Source organism: Melanotaenia boesemani, chromosome 6 (genome assembly GCF_017639745.1).
Source record: "Melanotaenia boesemani isolate fMelBoe1 chromosome 6, fMelBoe1.pri, whole genome shotgun sequence".
NCBI classification, from domain to species: domain Eukaryota; kingdom Metazoa; phylum Chordata; class Actinopteri; order Atheriniformes; family Melanotaeniidae; genus Melanotaenia; species Melanotaenia boesemani.
Genome location: NC_055687.1, coordinates 35,326,913 through 35,339,315, shown reverse-complemented (window position 1 = coordinate 35,339,315; position 12,403 = coordinate 35,326,913). Strand labels below are relative to the sequence as shown.

At 40.5% G+C, this 12,403-nt stretch overlaps 1 protein-coding gene across 4 annotated transcripts in view; it reads left to right on the top strand.

The window, feature by feature from the left end:
- The window catches only part of grik2 (glutamate receptor, ionotropic, kainate 2), a 294,971-nt gene that overhangs the window by 178,713 nt on the left and 103,855 nt on the right, over positions 1-12,403 (top strand). For all 4 annotated transcript variants that reach the window (XM_041989097.1, XM_041989095.1, XM_041989096.1 and 1 more), the window contains one exon: positions 9,657-9,770. In XM_041989097.1, the coding sequence (XP_041845031.1) occupies positions 9,657-9,770 (114 nt within the window). The remainder of the gene's footprint in view (positions 1-9,656; positions 9,771-12,403) is intronic.

Genomic DNA, 12,403 nt, shown 5'->3' with positions numbered 1-12,403 from the left:
GGTCCTGCACTGCAGCCCTGTGGGTGTGCTGTGGACCCCGGCCATCCCTGAACTGTGTGGTTCCTGTGGTGGCGCCCTCTGTGGTCCTGGGTGTGACTGGATCCCCAAGATACTGTTTCCTCACAGTAGCGTCAAGCCAGATGTTTTCATTCTATTGTTATTTTTATACTTACGTTCAGTTAAGAGACAGTAACCAGGGATGGGACTTCATTTACAGAATGGGGTATGAGTGGGTGGGTGGAGTGTGCATGCGCTTTGTTTGTGTGTGTGTGAGATTGTGCGTGAAAGAGACTACTATGAGGTGTGTTTTAATTTCCTGTTATATACCTGGTGTATGAAGGCTTTTAAATTTAGTTTTTTATATGCAGGATTTGTTTTTATTATGTAAAGCACTTTGTGTTGCTTTGTACATGAAAAGCGCTCTATAAATAAAATTTGATTTGATTTGATTTAGACTTCCAAGATTTTCCATGTTTTCATATGCTTGACCATGTAGAAGCTGGCCTAAAGCATATATCACCCCCCTCTTAAAATAATGGCCTACGTCATTTTTTTAACCAAATATTTAAAAGAAATCTACTTTTTGTGCTTTAAATAAACTTGGGAAAAAAATGACAGGCTGTTATTTTAAGAGTGTGACGATATGTTTCCTTACATATTTCTTTTCCTTTGGACATAATTTAATTAAACATTTTTTTCTTAAACAAACTAATTATTGGTTGAGATGACAATATTATAGTAAAAGTAGCTAAATGGTCAAAATTCAAAACCATAATGGGATAACCTGCAAAAGTCAGGTGACTCAATACCAGGAATAGATACTAGGAGAAAATTCATAACTGTGCCAAACAATGAGATGAACAATATGCTGAAATATTAACATATCTGCACATATTGCATATCATTTGCTTTACAAACTGAAGTGTTTTCCACTAATAGCATAATCTTTAGGACATGGAATCTTCATTTTAAGTCCACTGTCTCATGAGACTTATGTCTTGGAAAACAAGTTGAGTTGGTTAAACATCTTTGTTGGCTTAGTTAAAATACTGCTTGGTTAGCTGCAGACATCAGTAGTTTAAAAAAAAATCAAAAGTAGTATGTCCGGTAAAACAAAAAAACATCAGAAACCACATATTTTAGATGAGTTAGACCAGCTCTGTTCAAGTCCTTGTTAGTGTTTTAAAAAACGTTTTGGCTTACAATTAGATTTCAAATCAAAGAGCATGTTTCAGAGAAGAGATAAGGGTTAAATGGAAGACGAGTGCACCACATCATTTTAAGCTCTTTATTTTTTGTTTGGAGGCATTAAATGATTGTGCACAGCCAGTCTTCCAAAGGGCCTCAATGACCCCGTTGCTGGGAGATTTGTAATGCAACTGCAAAGCTTTGCTGAAAGCTCTACTGCCAGTGAAAATAAATTGGATCCATCCATCCAAAGAGCACAGCTGACTTGCGATGTTTACCATCATTAAAAACAAAACAAAGTCTTAAGGGCTTTTTCTTTTAACTCTTTACAATAAAGTTGAAAAAAGACAAAGATTTAAAGGAGTAAGTGTTGACGTGATGAAGGCTCTGATTAAAATTCAGGACATCCTCTCAGTGTTCATGAAGTATTCACTCATCCACAGAGGCAGCGTTCAGCTCATATTCCAATTATGAAAACTTTGAAAGGAAATTACATCCATTATGTGTTTCAACAATAATGACAAGGCGAGGTCAGTTTATTTTTATAGCACATTTCATGTACAAGACCATTCAAAGTGCTTTACATTAAACAATAAAAGTGTTACAGATGGTGCAAAGAAAGCGTTAAACAAGTCTGATGTCTGTACCAAAGTCATGTTGGTGGAGTCCATGCAGCTCACTTTAACATCTAAATGACATTACTAACAAAGTCTTTCCTGAGCATGTACTGTACATGAAATGACTTGCAGATGGCTAAAATGTTCTGTCTTCAAAAAATTATTTAAAACCAAACCTGAGACATTTAAGGTCCAACTTCCAGATATTTCCATGTTGAATCCTCAGGAAAAAGCAGAACTACTGGAAGCACTTAAAGAGTGCAGACCCCTGCCAAGCCATGTAATTTTATCTATTTATTTATTTCTGGCAATGATTGTGGGCATTAGTTTTTATAGTTCGGAGCTCTAAAGGCAAAATTATCCACATTGCCCCACTGACAGGCGGGCATCCCAGTGGTCATGTGACCATGAACAGCTTGCCAGTGAAACCAAACCCCACATCATACCAGCATCCGTGTTGAGTTTTCTCCATGGGTTATTGATAGAACATGGTTGATAATGTTATATTGATCCTCTCAGTGCCAAGGCTAGAAAAAGAGACGAGGTGACGCCAGAACGAATGTCCTTGTCCGCCATCACATTGTGAAGGAGCTGCTAACAAGAAACCTTTAGAACTTCACAAAAACCACCAACAGACGTTTATTTTTTACTGTAACCAGATATTTCGTGGTATATTTGGCATCTATACAACTGATACCTGGAGAACCATCAGTAAAACCATAGTAAAAGGTGGCAACACATAGCAAGAATCACAATAAAATAATAAGTTACATTAAAATAATTAAAAGCAAAATAAGTTAAAAAGTTACCATATAGATTTCATGCATAGGCGCATGAGAAAAGAAATGTTTTTAACCTGGATTTAAAAATGTCTACATTTGGGGAAAGTTTAATCTCCACTGGCAGTTTGCTCCACTTGTTTGCAGCATAACAGCTAAATGCTGCTTCTCCATGTTTAGTCTGGACTCTGGTCTGGACTAGTTGACCAGAGTCTTTGGATCTAAGAGCTCTGCTAGGTTTATATTCTCTGAACATATCACAGATGTGTTCTGGGCCTAAACCATTCTGGGATTTGTAAACAAGCAGAAGGCTTTTAAAATCTATTCTGTGACTGACTGGAAGCCAGTGTAAAGATTTTAAAACTGGTGTGATGAGTTCAGATCTCTTAGTCCTGGTTAAAACTCTAGCAGCAGCGTTCTGGATGAGCTGCAGATGTTTAATGCTCTTTTTAGGAAGTCCTGTTAAAAGACCATTACAGTAATCCAGCCTACTGGAGATGAATGCATGGATGAGTTTCTCCTGGTCTTTCTGGGAAACTAGACTTTTAATTCTGTTGATGTTTCTGAGCTGGTAAAAAGCTTCTTAGTGAAGCTTTGATGTGGCTGCTGAAAGTCAGGTCTGAGTCTATCAACACTCCCAGGTTACGAACTTGATCGGTGATTTTAAGAGCCCGAGTCTCCAGGTGTTTACCAATGCTGACCCTCTTCTCTTTGCTACCAAACAGAATAATCTCAGTTTTGTCTTCATTTAACTGTAGAAAATTCTCTTTTATCCAGGTGTTTATTTGCTCCAGACACTGACACAAAAAAGGAAACTCTTCAAACATCAAAGAAAAATCTATGAGGATCGATGATCTGGGTCAGGGCCAGCTAACTACTGCCGGCGAAACTTAACCTCTGGCTTGGCAGAGATAAAAATGATGAGACAGACCATGATGGATGTAATGATACAACCTACCACGTTAAAACAAGTTTCACAATAAATAAAGGTTCACGTTTTTACAATAAAATTTATCACATTATAACGTCATAAGGCCACTTTTTTTCTTTTTTTTTTTTTGGATGACAACTCTACGCTTCATAACCACAGAGAGGTGTGTTGTGTTTTAATCTTGTTGTGCATGTATTATGACAAAAAGGCATTCTATTTTATTCTATTCTATTCTATTAACTACCTCTGGCAGCTTATTTAGTCTTTCACCTTGGACTTCCCTCCCTTTATAAAGATGTTCATACAACGTTCCAACGACATTCACCAGCTAACTGCATCTTGTCTCCCATCAGCTAGCATGATACAGATAAGCATTGTACCAGCATCCTCTCCCGCGCAGCCTTTAGCATGAAGCATCACGTGTGCATTGGGCAGTGCTTTATGTTAATTAACTGGGCAGTTTTCAGTATCTGTTTTCACAATAGCAGTTTGTCTTAAAACGGGTAGGTGAGTCCACCATGGCTGCTTCCTTTGCTTAAATCTTTGGCTTCTTTTTAATTTTGCTCTAAGGCTCTTCACTTCCCTCTGACACTGTAGCCGCCTTCATCTGTGCCCTCGCTCGGCCAGTTGTTATGATACAGTTATGATACGACCCCCGAAGTTTAACGAACAAAACTGTCACACCAAATACGGGTACTGACGGCTTTTAGGGTTACCAACTTTCTCTCAGCTAAATAAGGGACTGTTTTTGCATTTTGAAAATGCTAATATAAACATGAGACTAATACAACAAGCTAATCCACACAACATTAAAAAAGGTATAATTTCAGATTTTTGATTTCACATGGACACATTGTTACGGTATACTGGTGAGATTGTTTCAAATATTCAAAACCATGCACACATTTCAACACTTAACAGTAGGTAGTAGATTATTATGTATCCTCACACACATGCAACTTCACATGTATGAATAAACCTCACAATGATTTATCACAGTTTGGACATTTAAAGCAGTTAATGGGCAGACTGCAAATGCAAGAGACATTTGATAGCATAACTCACCATGCCTACTTTTTTCCATGCATTCTTTTTGGATGCATCTCCATGGCTGATAGAGAATTCCCGTAGCATAACGTGCAGAAAGCTTTAGTTGTATGGTGTCAGATTTAAGCCATAAGTCTAGGGGGCGCAGTAACACACCCACGATAAAATGACACTCTCTCACACGCGTAGATATTAACTTTGCGCGCACAATCTAACTGTCTCACACACGTAGATATGAAGTCTGCGCACAATCTAACTCTTCAGACGCTACACTACAGGCTGCGAGCGAGGGTGTCAGCTCTGCGCAAGCAGGACTCCACCTGCGCGCGCTCTCTCTCTCGCCGTTTATGCTCGCGAGGTGAAGCTCTGCGCGCGCGGAGAAAACACTTTTGACACTTGGGGGCGGATCAGGAGACGTGGGGGGGTTGAGCCTTGTCCTTCTTATGATTGGTCACTTTCAGCCCCGATCCCGCCCTCACGGACATCATTTTTTTTCTGTGTCCCAATTCAGGAGGTGTGTCCCAATTCAGGGTCTGCACACTTCGAAGTGCGCAGACTACGTAGGCTACAGAGTGTCCTCCGTAGTCTACACACTTCGAAGTCTGCTTAACGTTCGTGAAATGGGACATCCTACCTAGTCTACAAGAATTTCCCATAGCAACAACACAGGACGTTGAATCACTTAAACCTCAGAAATTACTCGTAGGAAACGTCAGTAGACGCTGAACACGGAGCGGCAACACCGACAGTTAAAAAAAAAACAAAAAAAAAACGGTTTGAGGCTCTGTTGTTTTCCAGCCGGTACACACTTCATTAACCCCTTAAAAGTAACTGAATATCAAATATTACCGAATTTAAATGTCACCATTTAACAAACATGCTTTAAATGTACTTGGTTTTGTAACGTTTATACTAAAGTGTAGTTAAAAAAACGAACTTTTTTTTTAAATAAAACTTTATTTAAACTTAATACGACTCTTCTGAGGTTGCTGATTCGCCACCGTCCTGTGCGCAACGAATTGTGGGAGAAAAGAGGCCGCGAAGGATGCATCACCAGCATCCTTCGTTTGAGGCCAAACGAAGTGCGGATTCGAAGGGTGGATTTGGAGGGTCCTTCTAATTCTGTGAATTGGGACAGTACTTCGCGCACCGCGATGACGTACGTGGCCGACGAATGACCGGAAATTGTCTTGCAGGAAAAAAAATGATGTCCGTGAGGGCGGGATCGGGGCTGAAAGTGACCAATCATAAGAAGGACAAGGCTCAACCCCCCCACGTCTCCTGATCCGCCCCCAAGTGTCAAAAGTGTTTTCTCCGCGCGCGCAGAGCTTCACCTCGCGAGCATAAACGGCGAGAGAGAGAGCGCGCGCAGGTGGAGTCCTGCTTGCGCAGAGCTGACACCCTCGCTCGCAGCCTGTAGTGTAGCGTCTGAAGAGTTAGATTGTGCGCAGACTTCATATCTACGTGTGTGAGACAGTTAGATTGTGCGCGCAAAGTTAATATCTACGCGTGTGAGAGAGTGTCATTTTATCGTGGGTGTGTTACTGCGCCCCCTAGACTTATGGCTTAAATCTGACACCATAAGTTGCATCACTGCTAACAGGCTTTACCTTTTTCTTTTTTAGCAGCAAGTCTTTTCTTTTTACAGGTTTATCCATGTTTCTGTTTCCAGAAACGTTGAAAATTCACTCTACAAACCGGTTTACTCAAAGTTTTGATTTGACGTCAATAGTTGATGTGATTGGATTGACACCTGTCAGTCACCTGGCGCATGAAATCTGTAATCTGTGGAGTCTGACTTCCATCTAGTGAAGTGTGACAGCACTGTAACATTCCAGAGGGTAAACACGACAAGCAGTACACAAATAAAGGGATAAGAGACATCCTGTACTGGTCAATCCAATTTAGTTAAATATACAGAATGTTCCGGCTAATATGGGAAACCTACCGACTTATAACCAGGAATCCACTGAAGCTAGATGTATTCCTGAACTGCGGTGTTGCCAGGTCTGTCGTGATGCTGCATTTCAGCCTAATTTTGAACTAAATTAATGTTTGTTTGTTTTTTTACATTATTTACTTTGTATATATGTTGATGGCCCATGTTCTGATCATTCAGGCTTCCAGAGAAGATGCATATGTTATTAAGGCAGAGCAGACAGTTACTTGCTAATCCAGTCCAAAGGCGAATAGGCATTATTCTGGTGGTAGAGTTGCTTCTGTCTTTCCAATACACTCAACCTCCCTGAACACTATAAAAAGCCCCCCTCCTCATTGAACTGAAACAGTTTAGCTCCATAATTTTTCTGCCTTTAAACCTGTTTTAAAAAATCTAACATCCAACCCATAAAACTCGTTTCCATGGAGCTCTCAGATGAAATTGCTTTTTAACTTTACAAACATGACTTTGAACACATTTTGCAAACTTGTACAAACTGAAAACAGCTGAGCTAATTTAAGGTTAAAGTGCTGTTTCTTATGTCGGAATCATGAAATTATTAACAGCAGATGAAGAAGAAGGATGTTTTTAGTCTCCTCATCTCAGCTTGTAACACACCCCAAACACATTTGGTTAGAATTGAAAGTCTGTCCATTTGTGTCACGGCATATTCACCTCAGCTGTGTTTGTGTTTTCATATGCGGTGGAGCGTCTCCTTTTCATGGGATGGCATATCTCCAGTGTTCAGCACTCCGTTTAAGATTCATGAGACTATCAGCAGGAGAGGAACCTGCTAACACTACTGATACAAATAATATTCTTGCATGCAACTGCAAACACTTCACACTTCAGTATCCTCACTGGTGAATGCCTCTCAGCATCTTCTGACCTCTGGTCTGTGCGCTGTGTGCGCCTGCACCTCCATGAATAATTTACTCCATTAATGAAAACCCTTTCAGAAGCCCTCCAGCCTCATGAAGCCTGAATTAAAGAGTTGATTTGCAATTACAAAGCCTTTCTCAGACGTTCACATGGGGCATCAGATGTACCCTGAGGAGAGTGTGGCTGGTGTGGGTTGGAGTGTTTGTGGTCCCCTCAAGTGATGCTGAGGGTGAAGGGGTTGGAAAGAGAGCCGCTGGAGAGGCAAGGCTGTAAAGACTTGAGGACGAACTGAGATAGGACATGAGAAGCCTTGAAGCATAATCTGATATCTTTACTATCCTCTCCTTCTGCTTTCATTCTCCATCATGTATCCTCCTTTGAGCACTCTACACTCTTTACCCTGACCAGCCCTCCAAAAGGCCATGGGGCCGATCTGAATCTTAGATCATCTCCAACACTTTTCCCTGTATAACTCAAGAAGAAAGCACCCTGAAAGAGTTGAGAGTTCACATTACTGTCATCTTTGTCCTAAGGGTGCTCAATGCTGTAAAAAAGCAAATATATAAAACTCTCTTTTTTTTCCAAGATGGCGTCACGGTAGGCAGCTTGTTACCTCAGCTCCCAGCCTACTTTTTTTTATTAATATTCTTTTTTATGGTTTTTTGTGTGTTATTAAGCTCTTCTTTCTGACCGTTTTGGTCACTTTTATTATGGATTATAACCTGCAAAGTTTCATGAGAGAAGAAGCAATCCTTCTACTCTTTTTGGGACTTTTTACCACCTCATCTGGAGAACCTGTGAGCTGCCCCATTGTTTACAGCTGGGATCAGCTGTTAGCGGTGAGCAACAGTAGTCTGCCGGCTGCAAGAAGAAGACAACATGCATGTGGCTTGATGATGCTGTCAGCTGTATCTGGGCACATTTGCATCCTCCTGCAGTGCACATGTCAACGTTAGGTCAGAATGCCAAACTGGTTCTCAACTATTCGGTGGGCTCTGGAGAGCCAATATTTTATAATTTATAATAAAATCACGCTTCTCCTCTAGGAGGTGATGGGCAAGAAAGGGTCGGAGCAGGTGAGGCTTCATGGGGGAAAGCCTTATCAGCAGCAACTACATAGGGCACGAGCCCCAACTCAGGTGCACCTGGCAGGTGGCACGGCGGTGGTATGCCGAGCGTACCTGCTTGGATGGCTTTCCCCAAAGTGGAGTTAGTAAAAATGCCTCCATTACTGATCAGTCATAACCCCCAATGTCCAAAAAACAAACAAAAAAGAACTGGTAACACTTCATAGATGGCATCTACAAACAAACATGCTCGTCTTACAAGTATTATCAAGGCTTTCTTGCAGTTTTGTTAACATCTTATATTTGTTCCCTATTAGCTACTTAATATTGATTATTTGCCGGTATTTTCTATCTGTTCTATAGATCATTAAACTGTCATTGCTCACGTAAAAGGTAGGCCTACAGTGTGACAAACTGCAGTTTCACAACTAACTAGAGTGCAATAAGCAATAGGGTTTGTTAAGTATATTAGATAAGATAGACAGATTAATAGAATAGATAGATATGATAGATTAATGAGATGGATGAATGGATGGATGTTGGCGTTAAACCTTGTTAAACATAGTAATAATATCTTACGTATTCCATAGATGAGTATCTATTAGCTAGGGAAAAGTGAGCCCTTCTGTTCAATCACATAAACTAACATGCAGCACAGAGTTGACACCATTTGCTTGATCACCAGTAGAAATGTTAAAAGGAAGTAAGAAAAATGAAGTTTTACCTCAAACATACAGCTAGTCTCTGGTCTGGTCGAATAGACACCCTGAAATTGCTTCTCTGCTTCTTCAAGCTAGGAGCTAGCCGCTGAAGCAGATCTTTAAACTGTCCCACGGACATTATAAAGTAGGTCCTGAAGCAGCCGTGGTAAAGCTTCAGCTCCTAGACTAAATAATTAAACTCCCAAGGCTCTCCTGTCTTCTCTAGTATAGGATGTACCCGCCGTGCTCTGCTTTTCTTTTCCACAATATTGTTGCTTTATGTGGAATCCATGTTTGTTTTTCCCATTTTGCGAGTTTGTTTTAGAATCTAAATAATTTATTCGCAGTTTTGCATCACACTTGGTGTGCATAGACAAAAACGTCAGTGTTTTGCCTCCGAATTATTCACAATGTCATGCCGTTTATTTGTATCAGTCCTGGTATGTAAAGGCCTTAATGTGATGAACAGTTAGATGGAACAAAATGTTTTGGTCTTGTTTTACAGATTGGAACCTGGGACCCACCCAGTGGCCTGAATATGACAGACAACCAGAGGGGGAAGACAACGAATGTCTCTGATTCACTGTCCAATCGATCCCTGATCGTCTCCACCATACTGGTACTGTATTTACAGCAGATCTGTATATTTCCAACACCACAAAATCACAGCAAAAACACAGACTGGTTGAGACTGAACCCTTCATGCGACTATGATGTGACCATGTCGCTAATAGGACACTGGACGGCATTTTTGATTTAATGAGTTGATATTGTATCAGTGTGTGATTTTGTTGATAATGAACAATCTCTGATGTTTGTTAAAGTCTACTAAGCTTCAGATGGAGGGTTCTTAACGTAGCTGTGCAAACAGGTCAGTGTCACTGCAAGTTGATGAATGTGATAGTATGATTTCTAAGTAATGAAGTCTGCAGAATCCTCTGGCTGCCTCTCTGGACCAACATACTGCAGCTTTTAAATGTCTGTTTATTGTCGAATCAAGTTGTAATGGCGCTTTATGTGGAACCAGTTACACCAGGCTTGAACAGCTTTCAGCCATAGCAGACTCCATCTAAAGATGCCATTATTTCAAAGCTCTTCCTCTTGAAAAAATTCTTCAGTGTTTCGCCTGAGCTACCCTTTTTTTACACTTTCTAGGGATTCTGCTCTCCCATTCAGTTGAAGCAAAGCACCCCAAAGCACTTCACTTCTAAATTGCCAGTTGACTTCTCCGCTGTGGAGGACTCCAATTTGGTGGAAGCAGGCTCAGGCAGGGAAAATTGACTGATTGATTGTCCAATAACATTTCATGCTTTACGGCTGTGCCTTCTGTTGAGCAATTTATCAGACACATAGGGTGTTTCTTTTCCAGTGGTGTCAAAACCAAAGAACTCAGACAGAACTTTCTAGTTTCTCTCTTGTAGAAATGTTCATTCCTTTAAATTTGGTAGTAATTGGTGATGTCCTGAAGAAGGCTTGGAACCTGCTAAAATTTGAGTCCTTACTTTGATCACATTTAAGTCAAACGGAGTTAAAGGACAGCAGATCCGTTTGCAGGAACTGTTTCCATGTTGAAACATGAAGCGTGAGGTTGGTTACACAGAACAGAAGGAGACGCTTCTCTGAGACTCTGGAAAATATTTGGCAGGATTTAGACTGCAGAGAAAGACAATCAGCCCAGTTTGGCAAGTAAAGCTTTTCCAGGAATTATTTCATGTTAGCAACAGCTGATATAATCCCACACCTGTGACAGCTAGTAAGTATGATGGAAAAAGAGAAATGAAGGAAAAAGTTACCAAACACAAATAAAGAAAAGAAAAAGAAATCTGAATCCCATTCTTTAATATAAAGCTCTGCTACAGAGTTGGGTGGAGAGGTGCTTGTGCATTCAGATGTGCTATCATCAATTCTGATGCTAATCTTTAGGATCAAATAGGAATGGAGGCCGTGTCCTTCTGATTGAGGTTAATGATAAGAAACAGAAATTGACATTCAGTGGGTCATGCCCGTGGATTTTAGGCTAATTGTGCTATTTATTTACTCTGTTTATGTTTAAATTCTTTATAGGCTGATTTATTAAAGAATAAGTAAGAATAAACACACAAATTTTAAACTGAATTACACTGAAAGGCGAGAAGCAGCAACCAGGCTGATGGTACGGTCTTCTAGCAGCAGATTGAGGAGTTTAGTTTAAATAAGAGCGATTAGCTGTGACCAGGTCAGGCCACTTTTATTTGTACAACCAAATATCTAATGTTTGTCTTAGACTCAGAGTACAGAGGACTGTTTACAGCACTGAATCAGGAAGAGAAGGTAGGACTGAATGAAACATGCAAGAACAAACAGCAGTTCTTACATTTTCAGTGACTTCCATTTTATTTCACACAGTACAGACAAAACATATTTTATGTTTCGTCTCATCATCATTTTTCTGGTGTTGAGGATGTTTTGGGTGCTATTCTCTTCCTTCCTTCTTTCTGCTCACAGTTAAGGCTGCATGTTTTATTTAATCAGAGATCAGGACTGCAGGCCAGCCTAGAGTCCATAAATCTCTTCTTACTAATACATCCCATAGAAATTAAATTTTTTTATTGAATGTCTTTACCAGCCCTTCACTCCTCAATCAGACCCCAGGAAGGGTTAGGAGGTCCAAATAAAACAATAAACAAATAAATCCCGCCTGTTCTGGACTGTGCTGTAGGCCTGAAAATAGTGATGGGTTGTGTAAAGTAATGCAGGAAGTATTTCCATGAAGTGGATATGTTGGCTTGTATCATTTCAGAAAAGTGACGTCATTGATTACCTTCCTGGTTCCGGTTTTCCTTCCTGGTTCTAGTCCTGATGGAGGTTTTCCTTCCTGGTTCTAGTCCTGATGGAGATTTCCTTCCTGGTTCTGGTCCTGATGGAGGTTTTCCTTCCTGGTTCAAGTCCTGATGGAGGTTTTCCTTCCTGGTTCTAGTCCTGATGGAGGTTTTCCTTCCTGGTTCTAGTCCTGATGGAGATTTCCTTCCTGGTTCTGGTCCTGATGGAGGTTTTCCTTCCTGGTTCAAGTCCTGATGGAGGTTTTCCTTCCTGGTTCTAGTCCTGATGGAGGTTTTCCTTCCTGGTTCTGGTCCTCATCAATGTTTTTGTTCCTGGTTTTGGTTCTGATGGAGGTCGTGTCTCCGCTATCTTCGCGTGTAGATCAGGATGGAGGACTAAATCGAAGAGATGATTTGATCCAATCCGGTGGTTTCTTTTGCTAGGTCATTATTT